Source organism: Agelaius phoeniceus, chromosome Z, assembly GCF_051311805.1.
Source record: "Agelaius phoeniceus isolate bAgePho1 chromosome Z, bAgePho1.hap1, whole genome shotgun sequence".
In the NCBI taxonomy this organism is placed as follows: domain Eukaryota; kingdom Metazoa; phylum Chordata; class Aves; order Passeriformes; family Icteridae; genus Agelaius; species Agelaius phoeniceus.
This window is the reverse complement of record NC_135303.1, coordinates 83,305,754-83,328,985: the sequence shown is the minus strand read 5'-3', so window position 1 is coordinate 83,328,985 and position 23,232 is coordinate 83,305,754. Positions and strand designations below refer to the sequence as shown.

The window sequence follows — 23,232 nt, the reverse complement described above, 5'->3', positions numbered from 1 at the left end:
TACAATTAATGGCAAACTTGCCATTTCACACATCAGTTAATGTAATTTAATCATAGCAAGTTGGATAAGGGCTCAAAAAATAAAGCAAACTACTTCACAGGTTCTAGTTCCTGCTAAAAGGCACAACTCAGCAGTGATCACTTCTGACAGAAGCAGAGCAGGATGAAATGGAGGTGTCCTCATACTCTGTGCAGAGAGAGAAAGGCCTTTTGGAAGTGTGGCTTCTATTTGCACACTGACACCTCTGGAAAGTGATTCCAGAAATATAAAGAAATATTCTTTATGTGCAGTTTGTCACATATTTCTTAAGAGCCTGCTTGTTCTTTCCATTAGTTTTATATTTTGCTCTTTCTGACAGCATAAGTGTTTTTATCATACACACACAGACAAAAAACCTGCTTGAAAATATTTAATTCATTCTCCTGTATGTACACTTGTAGACTAAGGTCAAAAAGGCATAGGCATCCCTCGTGTTTGTGAAAAAAAATTTCCTCGTGTCTTTTGTTGCCAAAGCAGACAGAAAGAGCAAACGTATGCAGTGGTGGAAATGTTAGCAGGAGTTAGACATCTTTCTGAAGAAGTAAGCAATTCTTCACTTCCTTTTTCCTCCTAAATTTTCCCAACAGTTTTCACATTAAAAAAAGGACAGAAAATATTGGGGTTTAATTCTTTTTGCCTTCAACCTTAATTCTTATACTGTTCTTCTTTTAACACCAGACAGATCTTTTTAGGCAGATGTGTTTGGTCAATTTAATTTTCTCAAAGGCAGCTGGGAGCTGGTCCAACATAGGACAGAGAAGAGCAAGACCCCAAAGTAATTTGTAGCTGAAGCAGGACTATTGGGTTATTGTGTACAACTGCCACAATCAATAGGACTGCCATGAGTAAAAAAAAAAGGCAAAAAAAAGACTTAAGGTCATGCCCATTCTGGCAATAGTTGATGTGAAAAATGGGGCTTTCTGGCTGGTTTCTGCTGCCAGACTTTACTGCCCTTCCAGATATGTCAGGACAAGTGCGTGTGTAATTGCTATTTACCCTCATTCTGTCAGCCTGATTTGAGTGTAAAAGGTGTTTCTGCTAAACTAGGTCACTAAAACCAGGCTAGGGAGCAGATCCATATGAAGAAATGCCAAAAGGCTGGAGGGGGTGATAATCTCAGGTGGAGGAAATAGCTCCAGGTGAGCTGCAATAACAAATTTCTTATCCCAAGGCAGCTGCACCTGAGATGGTATATTAGGCTCAGGTGATACAAAACACAAATAAAGGTAGAAAATACATATCTTTTACTGTATTTCTTTCTCTTGTGGTTAACCCTTGGTGTCAATATTAAACTGTGCCATTGTTTAAAGGAGTGATTGAACCTACGATGTTTGTGAAAGGAGAGCTTTATGTAGCAACATGGGCTGTGTTCAATGAATGATGCAGTGCTTTCCTTGTAAGGGAGAATCACAAGAAGACAGAGCCAGAATCATGCCAAACCAATGGAGAGACATCAGGGAGACATGAGAGCAATGACAAGTGCAGCTAGATGAATTTATTGAAACAAAAATAATTAAAATAGGCTGCATTAATTACTGAATACTTCCATGATTAAATGAAACTGTGCTAAACTAGAGGATATTTCAAGCTGGTTCTACCCTGATTTTACCCTGTGTTTAGTTCTTGCCCAGAAAGTCATAAGTCATTAATGAGGGAGGAAAGAGTACATGTTAAAAATCTGTGACCAATGAACTGGAGAGGTAGTTTGAAATCAAAGAAACAATTTGCTACTGCCCAGTGCTTTTCTGTTCAGAGAATTGTAGAGAAGAACAGGACACAGTATGGAATGGAGCTGCTTATCCTAAAAAGCCACCAATTGAAGGCAAGTGAGCAATACTGAGCTGTCATATCAAATAAAGTGCTCTATGTCAGGTCTGAGGCATAGTTCTCTCTGCTCTACAGGAATATTGTGCTTGTTTTAAGCACCATTGTTTTGAGAAAATCACAGACTGAGAAGGGAAGAACCCTCTGGAAGCATGTTTCCTGAAACAGATTAAAATATTAAGTTTGCTTAGTCTAGGAAAGAAAAGACTGAAAAGATATGTTGTGGTCCTTCCATATGGAGCAGATGTTTCAAACATAGTGATGAGCTGGTTTTTCTGTTCCATGCCAAGACATCCCATCTTATTCTTCTAGGTGAATTGTGAATAATTTAAATTTTGTATGTCCCCTTGGAATATCTTTTTCCTCTAACCAGCAAGTAAGAATGGAGTCCCTTCTGCCCTCTATCCCTGTGGTTATAAAACTTTGAAATCATTTTCCAGTTTAGTATTATTTTTAGTAATGTTCCAAATACTTCCAAGTGAAAAGGACACAAAGAAAAAAGCTTTTATATAACTTGTCACAAGAGGTCTGACAAAATTCACAGTTATGATGTACCTCTTTTCATCAGCTTTCATGTGTTCCTTTATTTGAAGCAATGTTACTGGATTGTGTCCATGAAACATCACTAAAAAGGGATGTTAATGAGAACATCACCAGAACATTTGAGTCATAGCTAAAAAGAGAAACCAAGAACAGACTTTTCAAATAAAATAAGTTTTTCTGGAAGTGTGTGAAGTTAGGTCATTACTGCAATGAAAAATATGGTCAAAGAGAAAAAAAATCCTAGAATGCAATATCTGACTTCCCTGTCTTGTCTGCAATTTCTTCCCAAAATTGTGAGATGGAGCCTCAGCAGAAGATAATGCAAGCATTTTTCACATCTCAGTATCTGGAGATTATTTCTAGTGCTATGGAGTATGACAGATATTGCCTGGAGTAAGAAACTGAGTCTGGAAAATCAAAGGTTATGGACTGTACCCAGGAAATTACTGGAAACAGCATTTCCTGCTTCTAATGGCATTATGTAGAAAATTGCTCCATGTGCCATGTCATACCATGGCATAGAGGACTTTGCCCACAAAGAACATGGAGAAACACCTCAATGTCAGTAATGTGAAAATCAGTGTTTTTTCTGGTAAGAGTATCAGAAAGGGTTTTTTTGGTGTGGGTTTTTTGGGTTGTTCGTTGGGGTTTTTTTGGTGCTAATTATTTCTTAAAATTTAGAAATGATAAAATTTATCTTCTAACTGTATAGGTACTACATAAACATATCCATGATCTGCCATTACAGAAAAATAAAATGTTATTCTGAGGGGAAAATTATCAGTGATATCTGTAAGAAAAAAAGGGAATTCCATTATTACAAATGTATCTGTCAAACCCCACATTCTCAGACTTTGAATTCTGAAATGCACACTAAAATGAATAATGCTATATACATATAATATATAATAGATAATGGATAATAGCTAATAGATAATACGATATATATTATATATTTTATAATAATTTGGGGGGGTTAAGAACAAAAGTTTAATAAAAAGGTAGTTTGTATTCTGAAAAATTACATATACAAACAAAAAAGTTTTATGTAGTGCAATAACTTGGTGAAATGCTCAGTTAAAGTAAAAGCTAGTTTTAATTTAGTTGCAAAAACCAAGGATGCTTCCAAGATCCAGAAGTTTGGCAAAAAATTTACCAATGTGATTTTTAACATTTAAGGACAGTCATATTTAAGGACAGTCAAGGACGCATGATTTTAATTTTTTTCTTAGCTTATCATCCCTCCTACTCACTACACAAAATAGCAAACATTTTATTTTCCTTGTAAAATGACTGATGCCTCACTGTTTGATAACCTACAAACAGGAAATGGAAGGCAGGAGCTCAGGATCCACATCTCACAGCCCACTCATAAGACGGAGTGGAGACCAGAGTAGGAGTCACATCTGCAGACAGCACATCTTTTTCTGAGAGCAGTATCCAAAAGAAAAGCTTTAAATGAAAACAACAAGATTTCTAAGTGCAAATCCTACTGGAAAATAGAATCATAGAGTAGGAGGAATCTGCTGTTATACTGTGAAGCAGGGGAAGTTCATATTAAAGGTAGGAGTTTGGAAAAGTATCTTAATCCTAGATACATCAATTAATAATGGATTAACAATGCACCTTCCAAAATGACACATCTGAGCTCTACAAAAAGAAAACAGGAAAGAGCTGAGTTTGTTTGGGTGCATGCACACCTACTACTTTTTATGATGTGAGACAAAATATTGCTGGCTCAGCTATACATGCTAAGTGCTAAAACATTTAACCAAGCGAACTAGGGGTAAAATTGAGATGCAGGGGAAATGAGACATGAGTTATAATTGGTATTTTTGTTATGAAGAAGCAGAAAGCCAAATCTTGTTTTATTGGAGGGAGAAAAATCCAGGGAGGGAAGGAAGAGAAAATCACCCAGCATCTCCCTCCTTTAAAAGGCCTAAGGATTCCTAGTAGAAGTCTGATGCCCATCTGATGTCATGGAGTGAACCCTGGTTTGAAGTTGCACCTGGAATGTGTAACCTCTGGTCTCAGCACCTGTAACTATGAGCAATGAAACTGGCTGTCTCCTACATTTTACCAAATACACCCTTATTGTGTTCTTCTCAAAAAACCTGCCTGGCCTTAGAGAACAAAGTAATTTGAATGATTACAGAACAAAGTAATTTGAATGACTCTGAGTAATTTGAATGTATTATCTCCACTGCTGCAAGTATGAAGTGGGTAAGAGGGGAAAGTGGAGAGGAACTGCATCCTGGGGAACAGAGGTGGGATGAGGCTGTCTCTGTGCCTCTGTGTGTTTTCAGTTTACAAAAGGTCTGGGATTTCTGCTGTTAGTGAGGATTTTCTCCCTAGCATGCATGAGCGTGTATCTCTCCTGGAAAAAGCAGAAATAAGCCCAGTATTTGGGCAAACCTCTTGGTGAATGAAGATTACCAGACTACAAATGATAGTGTCTGTACACAAAGTCATCATGGACATAGAACCAAACCAAAATGGTCTCCTTTTTTTTGTGTGAAATACCAGTTATTTTTCTTGCTGTCCTAAAAACATTAGTATTTTAATAATAAGTCACTAGAAGCTGAAGTAATATCAAAAGTCATGGCTTAGATTTCATTTTCCTAGCATGTTCCTGTTTGAATCAGAGCTTCAGTTATTTTCACAATATTTAAATATCATATTTATTTTTTTGTTTACATTCACACATTTTCCAATTTCTGAATATATATTTCTAAGACTGTTATACTAGACTTCTAAAAAGTTTACTGCTTTGTTGCATTAGCCCAGGGGAAATTAATACAAGAGAGAACTGCACGAAAGTATTTCATTTCTTAAACCTGAGATTCTCATATTTGTATGTTTTCTTAATTTTGAGATAATAACTCTTTGCTTGAAGTGGGCTTATGGAAATCCACTAGGCCTGGAATTCAAATTATATATTTTGAATCCTCAACATAAATGGGTGGTATTCATACAATTCTATTTTCAAATTAATTCAGAGTTTGTGAAATTACTAGATACAGTGAATATAGTTGATTTAATGTACACAAATATGAACAAACCCAGACATTTTACAGAAAGCCTAGTGAGTGCTATATTACAAATCAGATGGTTCCCTTCGAGCAGCTGGTGCAAGTAAATGGTGTAAAGGTGTTACATTCATTGCTCTAAATCTTTACTTGCATTTTGATTTCATTTTGATCTTTAGTTTTCCTAAATGAAATATAAGCCAAGTTACCCTGCAATTCCACTAGAAATTTCTGACCGTATTTTCCCTAACAAACTTCTCATGAAACAGAAACGTCTATTCATTGCTGATAATCATTAAAGCACACTGAAATAAATTTAAACTATTAGAGCATGGCTGAATTTAGTCGCACATCATTAATTACACTGTTTAAGAGCGAAGTCAGTGAAGCATTAATTTAATTTTGTGCTTTTTGCCGTAAAACCTACTACCTAAAGCCAAGAGCAGAGCAGAATTTGTGTCTCAGCAGATCAGCGTGTTTCTCTGCTGCCATCTTCTGGCACAAGAGAAAGTTCTACAGTTTCCCAATTGCTTTTGAAATACTTAATTGTTTTTTCTCTTGAACAGCATCAGTACACGTTTTTGTTCCATTTTGGCCTTACATAATTTATCTATAAGTTTTGCAATGTTCTGTCTCTTAGCCACTTGTGATTTGTCCACCCAAAAAAGATTTTAGGAGACTTGCAAATATAAAGATTAGTATTATAAAACAAATGCCCTTTGTATTACTAAACATTGTATTTCTACAAAAGAATGTATATGTATTATTAAATTTATCTGTTTAGTAAATGTTTTTGCCAATATTTATGCTGTTCATACTTTACTTTCAGATCACAAAAGAACTATCTAGATCTAGGCCTGATTCTGTCTTTAAGTTCTTATTTACTACACCTTCCCATTTTCATATTTTGACAAATAGATTAAAATATTTGCATTATTTTCTACATTTGTGGTGAAATGACCCAGTGACATTCTTTCAACCATCCTTCACCGCTACATAACCACATATTTGAAAGCTATATAAAACATCCTTTTTTTCCCTGAACCTTTGGCTCATAGCACTTAAGTCCATGGAGGATAAGGTGCCCTGATATCCATCTGGGAACACTTTAGACACTCTAAACTCCTCAATCACTGCTGCAGATGAAGAGAAGGCAGCTATTTCAGGAGGCAGAATGGTAGTTTTGGGTCCTCTGCAGGCAGCAGAAGTCCAAGGCAAGACCTGACCTGTGATTTACCCTCTTCAAAGTAAGGATGTTGTGCCAGGATTTCCTGAAAACCTGAAATTTGGCGATGAACATCTTGCTTAAACTGGATGAGTTCACTGGTATACCAGTATGCCTAAGGTTACCAAACACACGTAAGGCCTTGGGACTGGCCACTCTGGGAGTCCACAGCCATCATGAGATTGTGCTGCAAGACAGTAACTTTCCTAAATGAAAATATCATTATTAGAGGAAAAGCAGCAGGAGAGGAGGGAAAGATGGTTGCAGAGTAAAAGTCAAGCCTGAATATCACATCTTTTTCTCAGAGGTGTCTGTAGCTTCCGAGCCACTGAGCTGGGAAGCCACCAGCTTTCCTTGGGAGAGCTGCAGGTGATCTTGTGGTTCAAGTCTGACACAGCCATCTCAGAATCTCTTCTGCATATTTTTTTTTCCCCCTCTCCTATGAAATCAGACAGTGGTGAACCCGATTTTTATTTTATTTTAAAAAGTACTCCCAATCACTCATCCATCCTTAATCGAACATCTGTGTCAGGGAGAAAGGTAGCGAGGTATCCCGGGGTTCTGCAGTGAGTCCAGAGAAAGGTCAAGGAGCTGGGGAAGAGTCTGGAGCACAAATGTGATGAGGAGCAGCTGAGGGAGCTGGGTGTGTTTGGAGAAAAGGAGGCTCGGGGAGACCTTATCGCTCCCTACAACTACCTGATAGGGGAGTGTAGCCAGGCGGGAATCCACCTCTTCTTCCAGGCAACAACTGGTAGAACAAGAGGATCAATTTCAGCTACGCCATGGAAGGTTTAGGCTGGACGTTAGGAGGAATTTCTCCACAGAAAGGGTGATTCGACACTGGAACAAGCTGCCCAGGGGGTGGCGGAGTCACCGTCCCTGGAGGTGTTCAAGCAAAGACTGGACATGGCACTTAGCGCCGTGGTCTACTTGACAACGTGGCGTTCGGTGACAGGTCGGACTCGCTGATCTCGGGGATCTATTCCAATGAATCAATTCTCTGATTCTTCCCGCGACAGCGAGCGGAGCGCGGTTGTGCGAGCGCCGGGCCGCGCTCGCCGCCCTCATGGGCGCGGACAGAGCATGGGCTGTGTCCAGCCGCCGCACCCCGTGACGGGCCGCCTTCACTCGCACCACCCCAGGGCGGCCCCGGACAGCCCCGCCGCCCCGCTCGGCTCCCTCGCCCCGCTCCCGCTGGGGCCGGGCCGGCGCGGCCGCCCCCGGTTGCATCAGCCGCGGGCCGAGCGGCGCCTGCGCCGGGCCGCGCCCGCCCCTTCCCGGGCGGCTCCGCGGCCATGGCGGGCGCTGACAGCCAGGTGGGCTCTGCTCCGCAGCTCGGCAGCGCGGGCGGGCGGCAGGAGGCCGGCGGGGGAGCTGGGCCTCTTCCCCAGCCTTTCCCCAGCTCCGGGGGGCGGTGGGGTGTGCCCCAAGGAAAAGGAGCAGGGAGCTGGGGGCACGCGGGCTTTGCAGGACGAGGAGGTCGGGTCTTTTCCGCGGTGTGCGGGGCAGGGGGGGCTTAGAGCGCCTTAGGTGTGAGGGACTGCCGGGGCATGACTAAACGATTTTCGCCCTCCGCAGGTGGATGCTGGGGAAGAGAAGAAGGCAGACTGCGGGAAGAAGAAGATGAAGGAAGGGGCTGGCGATGGAGGGCGGTCGGAGGTGAGCAGCCCCTGGGCCGCGGGGGTGGGAGGATGCGGAGTCCTCCTTGCTGCGCTCCTGACATTGCTACAGTTTGTCCTTCTGGGGTGTTTTATCAGGCGATACAGTTACACCTCCGACAGTGTGCCTTGCAGTGCCGTTGTTGGCTTTTTACATTAAGTTGCATTGGTGTAATAGGAGAAGAGCTCAGATTCCCATAGCTGGGTTAGGTTATGCTTTTCCCTGTGCCTCTTTGCAGCGGGAAGCAGGCAGCACATCGCCGAGGTGGAGAAAGCCTGCTTAAGGTGCTCTGGTCTTCGTGGTGGGTAAACACAGATCGCTGTGAGCCCACGCTGCCAGTCAGCAGCGGCGTGAGCCAAGTGCATGGCTGTGCCCGGGCGGATGGTCCTGACGTCAGGACACGTGTTTAAACTGGAGCCAGTTCCTGCCTGGGTGGCTCAGGCTAGAGCGCTCCCTCAGCTTTTTCACCTAATAAGAAAGTCTTGCTTTACGTTGAACTTACATTTTTTTTTTTCTGGTTGACTTTTGTCCTTGTGTAGTTTATTAGATGGTGTAGTTGTTTGGTAACATATGTGGTTTATTGAACAGGTGTACAGTGGTACAGATTTCATTAAGCTGAAGCCATGTGGTATTATGACATAATTAATACTATATAATCTGAAATAATGGTGATTACTTGTTACATGTGGCACACAGCTATCACCACATAGTTGCTTATGAATAGCTATTGTGTTGCCATTGTTGACATGATGCACTATCAGATTAAAAATCAGATTAATAATTTTCCTTTGTCTTTATTATATACAGCTAAATCCCTGGCCTGCCTTTATCAATGAGCGTTTGGAGATGTACAATAAACTTAAGGCTGAACACGATGCACTCCTTGCAGAAAGAGCTGCAAATGAGAGTAAACCCATTAAAGTTACGTTACCTGATGGCAAGCAGGTTGATGCTGAATCTTGGAAGACTACTCCTTATCAAATTGCATGTGGAATTAGGTATGTTTCTGTTCTGTGAAGCTACACAGTCATTTTCAGACACTGAGTTTAAGGGAATGGGTAACGTATAATTATTTTCTTTGTAATTTATCTCAAGTCTTCTCAAAGCATCTTGTATGCAATGAACTGAAGGTAACTAGCAGGGTTTTAGTTTTGGAGTGCAGTTTTCTTTTGCCTCATAAAGATGAAGTTTCTGACATTAAATAAGAATAAAACTGAGGTATTTTAGACACATTTTAATAGTGTATTTTTCCATCCAAGTACTGCTGTTAAGAACTGCTTGCATTAAGAACTGATTTGCTATTAAATTACCAAATGGAATGTTAGCACTGCAAACCAGTGTGCATTGATTCAAGGAAGATGACTGCTGGGTGATGTTTCAATTGATTACAGAGAAATTTAACAGTATGAGTATTCTACATTATAATTTGCATGGGAGATATCTATTAAAAAGAGCGTTGCACATCTCCAGGTTACTCATAACTGCTGTGGAGTATTTTTGAATCATACACAGTGAACACCCTGACAGTTAACATTGCAAAGATTGGGTGATTCCTAAAGGTGAAATGCCTCTTTTTTAATTTTTTTTTTCCCCTGTCCATAATAAGATGCCATGTCATTGGAACCTCCTTTGCTTCTGTGATTTGGGATCATGAAAAGAGTATTTTGCCCAATGGATACAAACAGTAAAGCTACTATGTCAAAAATTGTATTTGATAGCTTTTAAAAGAGTAGTTTGCTCTTACATTGCAATAGGATTGTGAAGTCAGGTTTGTACTTGGAGGAAGCTGCCTCTAAGTGAAATATGTATGAAGGTTAAGTATATAGTAGGGTTTTCTTCCCATATCCCTAAAATAGAAGTAGGATTTTTCATGAATGTTCAAGACTGGCTAAACTGGTTATTAATTTAAAATTTATTTGTGGCATTATATCCACTCTGAGCACTATAAAGTCTCATTCACACTGGAGGGCAAATCTGGGGAGCTTCTGCTTGCTGATTTCAAAGTACAATGTACTTTCTTATAATTGTGCTTCTGTGTTTGTTCTGTAGTCAGGGATTAGCTGACAACACAGTTATTGCCAAAGTGAACAAGGTGGTTTGGGATCTAGACCGTCCTTTGGAGGAGGATTGTTCCTTGGAGCTGCTGAAATTTGAAGATGAAGAGGCTCAAGCAGTGAGTATCTTTTACCAAAACATTTTTTGTTTCAGGTTTACATTTAACTCAGCCTCTTGCAGTTATTTAAATAACTGCTGTGTTCAGAAGATGAAGAAAACAGGTTTGACGTTTAGCTCCTTACTAGCAGAGTTGTGGTACTACAGGTAATGTTCATTCTGCTGTGTACTGGTAGCCAAGTCTGCTTGCAGTTGCTGTAGTTCTTGCTAAAAATTTGTATTTTCAGCCTTCATGTTAATGTAAAGTAGGTCTTTTGAACTGACATCTTCAGCACTGATTTTGGGAACAAAACTGAGTACAGTACTTTCTGTGTAGAATCATAAAAGTATTGAGTAGACTGTTCTTTGTCTTTGTGTATGCAAAAGTATCTACTTTTTTATTTTGGCTATTCAATCAGATAAATGTGCCCAGCCAGTAAATTTGTGATTAGGTTCTTTAGAAAAAAAAATCAGTTGGTACAAGAAACTGTCAGTCAAACTCATCACAGAAGTCTTACGTTCAAACCTAGGGTCTTCATATTGGCTTAATCACAGCTCCAAGTTTATGATTTCAATTTGTGCTAACCAAGGCAGACTAATTCTTAAAAGATTTGGTTTTGTCAAAACCTCAGGTGTTCTACAACACCTGAGGAGTGTGCAGGATTTCTTATGCATAAGATTGCTGGAGTAGAACCAGTCTTATGTTGAAAGCACATCTTTTGGTCAATATGCAGATCTGATTGATTAAAGTTCATAGAAAAAAAAGATTTCTGAATTAGTATCTTGACTTCTTGACAATAATGAAATCATGTTTGCAACAGTTGAAAATAAGAATTGTTTGCTACCAGAATGTAAGTTTTCCATTTCCACAGTTTTCCAGTGGAAATGCTGCTTTTTGTAAACATTGATGCTGAGGATGCGAGTGGTGCTCGCAGGTCACTTCTGTTCTGCACACTGCTCTAATTTGGGATGTGCCTCAAATATCCTTGAAAGCAAGCATTTCAGAAAAGGTTTTAAATGAAACAACTGGAAATGCATCATGTGTATTCAAGACTGATCCCTTCTTTTTTTACTTCTGTTAGGTCTACTGGCACTCAAGTGCTCACATAATGGGTGAAGCTATGGAGCGAATCTATGGTGGTTGTTTGTGCTACGGCCCACCAATAGAAAATGGATTTTATTATGACATGTTTCTTGAGGAAGGGTAGGTTTTGTATTTTTCTTTATTTAGGAGCTGGGGTGGGTGGCAGTCACAGCAAAATTTCTGCTGTGTGCTTGTTCCTAGAACAAAGTCATATGTACTGCTGCAGATGGCTTAGGATTTTTTGCAGGATATCCCAACCACAGGTTGGTGCGTTGCACCAGGATGACAAATTGCAAATGAAAGCAAAAATTACTCACTTCTCTGGGTGTGTTTATTTTAGGGGTGTATCAAGTAATGATTTCTCTGCTTTGGAAACATTATGCAAGAAGATAATGAAGGAAAAACAAGCCTTTGAAAGACTGGAAGTTAAGAAGGAAACACTGCTTGAAATGTTTAAGGTGGGCTGTTACAGAAGGTTATCTCTAGCCTTGTGCAAGTATTTGTAATCTCAGAGCATGTGTTACTAGTGGTAAAAGAAAGTATATCAAATTTTTAAAGGTGATATGTTCTTAGAAACTCATTTTTGATACTTAACAAAAAAAAAAGAAAAAGTAATTTTTAGGCTCTTGGAAGTAGGTGTTCTGATTTTCTAAAACTGAGAATTTTCTACAACTTCCCCAAGGTGATCTAACTAAATTCTGTGAAGCCACATTCTTTATTTACTTCCCAGAAATGTAAATTTGTGACACATCATGTATGCAGTTAGTTGTGTTACCTTGTCTGTGGTGATACTGTGACTGCATATGTTGCTGCTGCATTCAGAAAGCTTTATAAAACATTTTTAGAATAAGGACTTCAAAAAGAGTGCAGGCAACTCTAAAACCTGATCCTTTCTCTCTCATATCTAGCTGGAAATAATTTTTCGGCATTCCTGAGGTAGACGTTAATGAGTTTTCACTGTTAAGACATCAGGAGAATCATAGCATCGCTTAGGTTGGAAGGTAATTCCATAGATGTCCAGTGCAGTCTCATGCACAGGACATGGGATCAGACATGGGGACACTGAGGCCAGGTTTCCTGGGCTTGTCCAGTTGGGCCTTCAAAACTCCAAGGACTGATTTGCACACCCTGCTCTCTGGGCACCTTGCTCCACTACTGTCTGTACTCCTGTCTGTCTCTTTTACAGGCCTGATGAAACACAGCATCAGGTTTGCAAATAATTTAAACTGTTGTCCACTTCTCTTTTTGAAACAAGGAATTAACAAGTATGTGTGCTGCTTTTCTTCTCAGTATAATAAATTCAAGTGTCGCATCCTGAACGAGAAGGTCAATACCCCAACTACTACAGTATACAGGTAATTATGCATGGATTGTAATAGTACTGGGTTTATGGCTCTAGGATTAAATATACCAAATAAATGCTTTCCTTTTCTTAGGTGTGGTCCCCTGATAGATTTATGCAGAGGGCCTCATGTCAGACATACTGGCAAGATAAAGACCATAAAAATTCATAAGGTAAGTGCTGGAACTGTCCTATACAAATGTTTTCACTGCAACACTTCAGATGCATTGCTGCCTTTAGGCTTAGCCAGGAACGTACTGTGAAACTGTACATTCCTGGCTAAGGAATTCCAGGTTACTGTGTAACCTGGCCAAAAACTTGGTGTTACAGATTGTGAAAGGGTTGTATGCTAGAATGATATTCCCATGGTGTGAAGCCCAATTAGATGTCCAGGGCTTGCACTTCCAGTACAGGAGGGTGAGTTTGGTTTAAAGTTTGGCTGAACTGTGTCAATTAGAATTTATAGTTTCTGCTTAGCTGATGATTATACCTATTTGTGAATAAACAGTTGGAATAGGATAGCTACAAAGCAGATGGGCTTTTAAAAAAGACAAGAGCCTGAAACCATTTTTACTTACTGTATTTACCTTTTAAGGGTGTTTCTGATCAGTGCTCTGAATTTCACATTAAAACTCTCCTTATTACTTAGTTGTTCCACAGTAATCATTTATTAATAATTGTATGCCTTTTCATAGCAGGCAGAAGTAGTAAAATGTGGAGGCTTCTCCCTTTCTTCAATGTTTAATTTCTTTTTTTGTTCAGAATTCTTCTACCTATTGGGAAGGCAAGGCTGATATGGAATCCCTCCAGAGGATCTACGGAATTTCATTCCCAGATACAAAAATGCTGAAGGAGTGGGAGAAATTCCAGGAGGAGGCTAAAAGCAGAGATCACAGAAAAATTGGGCGGGTGAGACAGCTTTTCTAGTAATGTATTCCAAAAGCACTGTGTGGATATATGCCCTTAATTGAAAGCATCTTGAAGATAGCCTATACTGGCTGCAACAGCCAAGGTGTGACACAGTTTTATTTTCAGTTGGGTTATGAAGTCATCTGCTTTTCTCAGGAGCATCAAAGTCCTAAAATAAATAACTTCTTTATTCTTTCAACACAATGACATCCTTATTGCACACATTGATCAGAACAGAATATAAAGACTTCAGTCTGCACCCATGAATGCTCCAGTCCTCAGGCACTGCTCATTCCTACACAGTTTGCTGCAGCCTGTTCACGCAGTTCTTTCCTTCTGCATGATTTCAGAGTTGGCAGTATAGAGCTGTGTTTTTTGGTTAGCTGGTTCTTGGGTTTCTTTTTTGAGATGGAAACCCCTGTCAGTTAACTGATAGTTCTGAACAGGGTTAAAATGTCTGTTGCTGGTACATTATGACAAAATTCTGAAGAGCTCCTCATATGCAGATCTCAGGTGTGTGCACAGTTTGTAACAACATTAACCAGCTGTAGTTCACACCTTCAGTTTGTGTGCAGATAATTAGAGAGCTGCAGAAGCAGAATTAAACACTGACAAGTAAACATGCAGGGGGAACTGTGAGGGCACAGTTGGGAGTTAAGTGTAAAGTTTTGGCACATCAATAATGAGTGAAACAGGAAACTGAAAAATTTCCTTCCCTTATAACTGCTGACAGACATAAGAATACTAGTGAAAATGCATCTGGTGTATTGGATATTGCTTTTTTCCCCGTGTTTTTCTTTTTGAAACTCTGTTAGTGATGACCAGTCAGTAGCAATCCATGTGTGAATGTTAAGTGAAAAAGGTAGGGTGCAAATACTAAGTTCTTAAAGTATTATTTTTCTGCAGGACCAAGAACTGTTTTTCTTCCATGAGCTCAGCCCTGGTAGCTGTTTTTTCTTGCCAAAAGGAGCTTACATTTATAACACATTAATTGAATTTATACGGGTAAGTAACATCTTTTGGAAATCTTGTAGGAGAAATTGCATGATTTAAAAAAAATACATAGCAGCATGCTATGTTTAACAGTATCAGTAGCCCTTTATTTCAAGTTATCTTTTAATTGTGTAAGCCATGGAACTAAAGTAACCTTGTTTCTTTGAATTGGTTGTGTCACAATCTCTGTGAAGTTATGTTTTATCAATACTTTTTACCTGCAGTTGAAACTGTGGTAAAGGTTCTTTGTCATAGGAATTCTTTGACATCTAACTGCTATTAGCTCTACTGAGCTAAGCTCACACTGCTGCTCTTCCATTATTGCATATTGATTTGTTTTAATAAACATACTTAATTTCACCTTGAAGACTTACTTGTTTTGAAAATATATGTACGAAAAGAATTCTGATCTTCCTGCTCTAAGATTTGAAGTCTATGTTATTATTGTATATTTGGGCTGCAATTAAATATATCTAGGGTCATGGAGTAATTAGAGACTGCTGCATTGCTTGCAGGGAGGAAACTTGTTCTTCTTGCTTACTTTCTACTAGAGAAATTGTCTGGGGGAAGGGTGGTGGAAGGGATGTATCCTGGCATGTCCAGCTTCAAGTTGATTCTTTCTTCCCCCGTTCCCTTCCTAAGTCATGGCACTTTCATATGGCATCAGTTTTATATTTTTTTTGGCTGGAGATTGAAGCCTGTACTTACCTTTGTTTTCTTTATTATTTTTTTATATACTGTGCCTATTCTAGAGTGAGTATCGAAAACGTGGATTCCAGGAGGTTGTCACTCCAAATGTTTTCAACAGCAAACTGTGGATGACTTCAGGGCACTGGCAGCATTACAGTGACAATATGTTTTCCTTTGAAGTGGAGAAAGAAATCTTTGCTCTGAAGCCTATGAACTGTCCAGGACACTGGTAAGTATAGCAAATTCAGTTTACCAGAGATTGTGCTGATTGAAAAAAAATCCAAGTGAAACCCACTGTGCTTCCTTTGCCTGTGTAATGATAAGGATGGCTACCTTCAGTTACCCATTCTGTCAGGAATGATGTAATTATATGTCTTGCTGTGTACATGCTCTCTTCACTTGAGACACTGAGAAATGTCTTGTCATCTTACCATCATTAGAGTGACCCCATCATTACTGGGGCATTGTCAGTTTTGTGGCAGTTCAGGCATTCAGCTTTTAAAGCTCAGTTTTAGGAGCTGTTTTATCTCCTTTCTGTGAAAAAGGGAAGGCCTACCAGGTGTTGAAGGAGATTGTTTCCCTGACAAATCTAGATAAGACTGATATCTCTGTCCAGATTACACCAATGGCCTTACAGGCATGTGCTTCATCACTGGCTGCTTCTCCCTGACTGTTCTTTGCAGAATTTTGGTTCTGAATGAGCTTCAAGTAATAAACTTTTCCTTCAGCCTTATGTTTGACCATCGCCCGAGGTCGTGGCGTGAGCTGCCGTTGCGGTTGGCGGATTTTGGTGTCCTGCATCGCAACGAGCTGTCGGGAGCTCTCACAGGACTCACCCGAGTACGCCGGTTCCAGCAGGACGATGCTCACATCTTCTGTGCTATGGAGCAGGTGGGGGCTATTGCTAAATGAAACTGGGTAGTAAAATCAGGTAAACTGAAATTTCCGTACTTGAGACATGTTTTCTGTTGTCATTAAGATTGAAGATGAGATAAAGAGCTGTCTGGAGTTCTTGCGTACCGTGTATGATGTCTTTGGATTTTCGTTTAAACTGAATCTCTCCACCCGTCCTGAAAAGTACCTGGGAGATACTGAAGTGTGGAATCAAGCTGAAAAGGTAAAACAGTAGTCTTACTCTTTTCTGGGATGTAAAGCTGCATCTTCTGTAAGACCATACTGCCTTCTGGGAGGTAGAGTGAAGCTGGGCTGGGCATGAGCAAAATAACTTTGATAATTGCCTTCAGTTCAGTCTGCCTGCTGTAAATATTTGCTCTCATTGCAGAGACAGTCTCCATGTAAGCATCAAATGAACTCTTTCTCCTTGTCTTTTTTGATAATTAAAAAAGGAGGAAGAGAATCAGTTCTGGCAGCCCCTGTAATAAAACTTAGAGCCATCTCCCAAAAGTTAGTCTGAAAGGGATGGGGTTGGCCACTGCAGCTGCAGTACTGGGGAGAAGATAGGGCAAGAGTAGACATTTGGTGTACCAGTGCAGATTTCATCTCAACATTACCTACAGACTTTGAATTTAGTATAAAAAGTTCTTATATCTTAGCTAATGCTTCTTTGGCCTCTTCCAATATGAGTACATTAATTTTGTGTGTTTAAATTCAGACTTTTTTGTGCTGGTGCTCTTCCAAAACTCACCTTTTTCAGAAAATAAATGTGTTTTGGCAGTTACTGAGAAGTAGTGAGAATTTGGTAGTGTCACCTATTGGTAGTAGCAGGCTGACCTGAAACTGTAATGTGTAAAGAAACGCTGAGTGTGTGTGTCCTTTATCTCCAGCAACTTGAAAACAGCCTCAATGCCTTTGGTGAGAAATGGGAGTTAAACCCTGGTGATGGAGCTTTCTATGGACCTAAGGTTAGTGTGTTGCTAACCTCTCCCTGGATTTGGTTTTTAATTCTGTTTGGGTAAGGCAAAAGGCTGGGATGAGGAAGAAGGCAGATTTTATTTATGTTAGCCCATTTTAAGATGCTGTCTGACTGAAATTCGCTGTTTTTCCAGATACATAAACTCTAACATACTTGAGAGAGAAATAATCTTCTATGATTCTGGTTTTCACATAGTTTTAACTGCTTTAACACCCATTTAGTTAATTAAACATGAATAAACTATTTATCTGGTGCTTAAACAGCTGACAGGTGGATGGCATAAACACAAGGTGGCACTGTATGACCTGTTTTAGCAGAGCAACTTCTGCATTGCAAATAATCCTTTCAGCAGTGAGTGAATTCTGAGTCAGGAGAAAATCAAAAGTAAACTTTCTGGTTAAACAAATTTTTATTCCTTTAACTGCCCAGTTTTGAAGTTGCATTGAGTTACTGGTGGTTTTTGTTAGTTTAAAAATTCCCATGCAGTGATCATGTGAGTTTGTTGAGTTTCTTAAGAACAGTCTCAGTTTAGACAGATTAAATAGGGCTTTTTAGAAACTTCGTTGTTATCCTTGCTCCTAAGGACACAGAGTATTATGAAATGACTTAAATCTTTCCCTAATATGCCTTCACTACATTTATATTTGTGTACTCATCTAGTAAGCTGGTTCTGATTTCTGTATTTGTATGCCAGTTGAATCACTTCTGGTTTGTGTCATTTTTTAGGTAAAATGTGTTACAGCAGCTCATATTTATTAATTTCTGTATTTGATTGAAGGAAGACAAATACACAGGAACTTCTGTTAACATTAATAAATCTTACGCTTGCTCTTCATACAGTCTGGATTTGAAATTAAATTAGGTTGTAAATAAGGTATTTTGATTAGAAGCTCTTTGATGACTAGCTGAATTCTGATAAATTGAATACTAGATGCGAAATTGAAGGACATTTAGATCTTGAGTTGTTAAAATACTGATCTGTTTGTTTATTACACAAATTAAAATAAGGCATACTGCCTTAATATATAGCCTGATATATACTGGTAAAATGATGAGTAAGTGAGCAATGTAATAAATAAATAATGTCAGGACACTATAAGTCTACTCTTTTCTGTAAGTCTTCTCTGTCTAAGTTGTATCATAAGTGTACTCAGAATTTAACTGTTAGATACAAAAGAAAGAACAGGCTTGACTCCTAAGTCAGAACAAGTGTCACTGATTGATAGGAGCCCCTGCTGGTAAGTGGACTGTTTAACAGATTCTTGTCTCTTGTTCATGCCCTGAATTTGTAACACAAGCTGCAAAGTCCTCAAATACTGTATAATAAAGAAGTGCAAATTTGCCACTTTGAGGCTGAAGAAGTCTCATTTGTGGGGAGACATGTTCAGTTCTGCATTTATGTTCTGCTGTACTCACTGAGTGAAAAGGCCCATGAAAGTTCCAGACTTTCAGACTCACAAAATGTCTGAGACATTAAATGTAGTTCCCACCTGATAGATTATCTCTCTAGTTACTCACCCTGTTTTAGCTCTAACATTTTTTGCATCAGAACCTGCAAAAATGAATGCTGTTTAAACTGCATAGAATTTCTCTGCATTGAGTGAAACTTTCCATCTCAAAACAATGAATTTGCTTTCAGAGGGGAATGCTTGTCTCTTAACTGTAAAATTTATGTCTTTTTGTTCTTCAGATTGACATTCAGATTAAGGATGCCATTGGCCGCTACCACCAATGTGCTACAATTCAGCTCGACTTCCAGTTGCCAGTCAGATTTAACCTCACCTTTGTCAGGTAAGCACAAAGGCTGGTGGCTTTAGTTTCTGTGTAATCTGACTTCAGTGACACTTACAGGGATAAGGTTGCATCAAGACAAAAAGCCTTACAAAAGCATTTCTTTACAGCCATGATGGCAATGACAAGACAAGACCAGTTATCATTCACCGGGCTATCTTGGGATCTGTGGAGAGAATGATTGCCATTCTAACTGAGAACTATGGAGGCAAATGGTAAGGTTGCTTACCAGCTCGAGCAAACTCTTCACGTAGGAGAGAAATTAGCCCTAAGTACTGGAGAGTCAAGAGGATCTGTTTGTTGCACTTGCTTGCTAGGGCAACATGCCTAGGAATACCACAGGGCAATTTCTTCTGAACCACCTTCCTTAGATGTGAAATTATTCAATATGGTAGATTCTACCTGACACTGCCAGTGCAGGTGCAGCATAGAGCTAGTCTGCCCACAGCATATGCATTCCAGCTGCTTGTGCAGCAGGACCATCTTGTAAAGAGTCATTTATGTAGGTGATCTGCTTTACCTGTGTTAATACCCAGTGGGAGTGTCCCCTCTGATTCTGACAAGACTCAAAGGTTTTCCTGTGCTTAGTTAGTAATGAGCTCAATCTGTTAGGCTTTGTTATCTGTCATAAAACACAACAGCAGTTGTCCAGTCAGCAAGTGCTCGTGCCCACGCTGCAATCCTTTTAGACACTCAGTTCTTTTGGGGAAATAATTGTAATGAATATAGGGCTCACCTCTGAACCTAATCTGTGCAGCTGGCTTTAAGAGTCTCTTGTGTAGATTTTATTCCTCTTTGTAAATAGTATTTTTTGTACTGTAAAAAACAATGAGAGCTATCTAAACTTGTTTTGTTTGTTTATTGAAGGCCACTCTGGCTGTCCCCACAGCAAGTAATGGTGGTACCAGTGGGACCAGCATGTGATGAGTATGCTCAAAAGGTGATGTATATGGTTTCAGGGCTTTGATTTCAGTATATTGTATTGATCTGAAATCCTTAGTTCTTAATGATTAATAGTATTTATTTCAGAGACATATTCCAAGTCTTTGCATATTGCATTGAGTCATTTTTTATATCACAGTGACAATTAGCTGCTGAAGTTGTAGATCTGTTAAAGATAACCTGAGTTAGATTTTGGATATGTGAATAATAAATGTTGATCTTTGTGAGACTTTTATTTTTGGAAAACTTAGTTTTTCTCTTGCTCAGATCTGTCTTACCCTTCAGGTTCTAGTGCCCCATGGCCATGTGCGTCTTGCAGAGCAGTAAGAAAGATGATGTCTTTGCAGACTTAGCATCCAGCACACCTCTGCCTGTAGTTCTTTCAAGCACATTATATACAAATAAAATAGTTTGCAAAATTTTTTTTAAAAAATCTCTTCTAATCAGTAAGCTACATCATCCTGTTGCCTTTTACAGTATCAAACTCAAATCACTACTCAGCCCAAACATTAGATGTTCACATCACTGCTTACTTATTTATTGTGTGTATAGCTGCATGATAGCTGATGTGTTTTAATTTCTTGAAGTGGACTCATCTCAGAAGCCTGAACCCATGACAGTGCTTTTGTTTCAGGGTTCAGATAATCTGAAATGGTTTAAATCTACAAGTCATGAGTAGTTCATGGTCCTGAATAGCCAGTAGTGACAGTTCTGATATTTTTTCCTTAGGTCAGGCAGCACTTCCATGATGCTGGATTTATGGCAGATGTTGATGTGGACCCCGGGTGCACACTGAACAAGAAGATCAGAAACGCTCAGCTTGCACAGTATAACTTTATTCTGGGTAATGTATTAGTTGCCTTGTACTGGCTGACCGTTTTGTTACAGGGTTTGATCATTTTGTGAGTTGTAATCAGTGTTCTAGGTCAGTTTGTTCCTGAGAGTTTCCCCTGCAGAGAACCTCTCCTGCTGACATCATAGGCATTCCTTGTTTGGAGAGCTGTCCCTGAAGGGAGATCACTGTGACCCAAGGCATTATTGATACTTTTTGCTGTCTTCTGGTCAGCAGTATGGGGATAGATGGGAAGTCTCTTGTCCTTCATCAGTCAGATTTTAAGTAATTTTCCATCCTCCCAATAATTTATGCTCTTGCTTCTACTTCATCAAAAGAAGTATGTTTCCATTGCATTCAGCCGTGGTACACTTCTGAACTAGGCATTTATGCATAAGAGAAGCCTCTTTCAGAGAGAGTGATGCAGGAAAAATTAGAAACTCATCCTGAAGTACATGATTTGAAGCAGCATGGTAGTCCTGTTGTGTGAATTGGGGGTCTAGCATTGGCCTTAAAACCATCTGGGATCCATTAAGAGTAGAAGGAGCCTTTGACAGAGAAACTCTACCCTCCAAGTAACTGAAAGAATGGTGAAGAATCACTTAATTGCTTTGCCTCTTGGTTGTTTGTAGTTGTTGGTGAAAAGGAGAAGGCAAGTGGAACAGTGAACATCCGCACCCGTGACAACAAGGTGCATGGAGAAAGAACCATTGCAGACACTGTGGAGAGGCTGCTGCAGCTGAAATCCTCTCGTTCCAGACAAGCTGAAGAAGAATTTTAACACCATCTGCTCTACCTGGCATATAAAGAATTTGTAGTTTTCCTAATTTAGTTAACCAGAGTTTTTGTTCTGAGCCAGATTTGAAGTATATTTCACATTTGGACTTCTTGCTCATTTTAATGGGGATCTTTCTTTAGTCAAAAATGCCTCTCTTTGTATAAAAAAAATCAAGTTTTTCAAAAACGTTTAAGTAAAGTTTCCTGGCTTTTAACCAGTGACATATGAAGCAGGATGAAATGACTTTCTGTGACTGCAAGGGAAACATTAATCAGGGGTATCTCTGGCATTCTATCTGCCCTGTTAAGAATAACATACATTTTGATAACATATTTTTCATGTCAGTTTAACAATAGACCTCAGGCTTAAGAACCCACATAGTAACCATGTCCTGCAGCAGCAGCTTCTGGAGTGTCTCCATGAGCAAAGAAGGTGATACCTTGCTATCCTGTCTCATGGTCTCTTACCAGCTGTGAATATATTGGCTCTCCAGAGCTCCCAGTCACATGAATGGAGACATGAACAGAGGCCTCCTGCCTCCATAGTGGTTGTTACCTCTGGCAGTGTCTCAGCTCCTGAAGTCAGGCATTCCTGACTCCACAGTGGGGCCCTGTGCCACAGAGCACAGGGCTGCTAACCAAAGGCTACTGTGCCCCTTTCCAAAGGCAGTCTCTGAAATGTGCTGGCTCTGCAGGTAAAGTCCTCAGAGCTGTAGAAAGGGGATAACACTGTCTGGAAAAAGCAGGGCACATTAGGGCCAAAGCAGCAGGTAGTACTAGGAACAAAGGGTGTTTCTGTTCATATCTCTGAGCCGTCGTTACAGTAAGGGCATCTCTCACACAGAATCAAGAATGTACTAAGGTAGTGATTATTTCTTTAATACAAATGCTGCTTTTCACTTAATTAGGTACAGTCCCATCCAGGCTTCCTTCCCAAGCCTCTAGTCCAAGGTATCACTTAATTAGCAGCTCTTCCTATCTTACTGCTGAGGGCTCTCATCTATTGATTCTGGGTTTGGTTTGGGGTTTTCCTCTACATCTGGCTAACAAGAAGCAAATGTCTGTCACTGACAAAAAAATAAAATCTTGGTCTGAGGTTTTTTTGCATTTTTTTAATTTTAATAATCTTAACTAACTTGAACAGTTTCAGAAGGTGGTTGATTAACAGTTCATTTAAAAAGAAAAAAAAGCTATTGCTACTGCCGAAGCAAAGATGAGACAAGTCTGAGGACAGGTTTGAGCTTGCTCACCATTTGAAAGCCTCCATGTCTTGCCATTTCCATTATTGTCTGGGCAGAAGCATTTCATCCTGCGTTTTCTCACCTATTTTACTCAGGGGTGATGGTCGCATCTAATCAGTATTTGAACTCTTAGTGAATTCAGACCCAGCAGACTCTAACCCCTGCAATTTTCTGCAAAATCTATTTCATCCTACTCTCATTCATGGTGATTAAAGGTTCCATCTAACTGCTGTGGGGGGAAGAGGGGGAAATTGATTTTTCCCTGCCTTGCTGCTTTCAGAGTTACTT

The 23,232-nt window shown here is 39.8% G+C and overlaps 1 protein-coding gene across 1 annotated transcript; it reads left to right on the top strand.

Annotated features, from left to right (window-relative positions):
* The first annotated feature begins 7,828 nt into the window (after positions 1–7,828).
* Positions 7,829–22,799, top strand: TARS1 (threonyl-tRNA synthetase 1). Its single transcript, XM_054652205.2, has 19 exons — positions 7,829–7,976; positions 8,239–8,319; positions 9,127–9,317; positions 10,369–10,492; positions 11,553–11,674; positions 11,895–12,012; positions 12,845–12,909; positions 12,991–13,069; positions 13,659–13,805; positions 14,712–14,810; positions 15,551–15,717; positions 16,217–16,379; positions 16,468–16,605; positions 17,273–17,350; positions 19,052–19,152; positions 19,263–19,367; positions 20,020–20,092; positions 20,824–20,938; positions 21,559–22,799. Exons 1-19 carry the CDS (start codon positions 7,956–7,958, stop codon positions 21,705–21,707), a joined length of 2,136 nt encoding a protein of 711 aa, XP_054508180.2. The 5' UTR covers positions 7,829–7,955; the 3' UTR covers positions 21,708–22,799.
* The last annotated feature ends 433 nt before the right edge of the window (positions 22,800–23,232 follow it).

What these genes read in the sequence shown, in the direction of transcription:
- TARS1 (XM_054652205.2), top strand. Translation starts at nt 7,956, where the DNA reads ATGGCGGGCGCTGACAGCCAG. An exon ending in TGGCGGGCGCTGACAGCCAG is followed by an intron (nt 7,977 to 8,238) that starts GTGGGCTCTGCT and finishes CGCCCTCCGCAG; the next exon opens with GTGGATGCTGGGGAAGAGAA. An exon ending in GTGATGAGTATGCTCAAAAG is followed by an intron (nt 20,093 to 20,823) that starts GTGATGTATATG and finishes TTTTTTCCTTAG; the next exon opens with GTCAGGCAGCACTTCCATGA.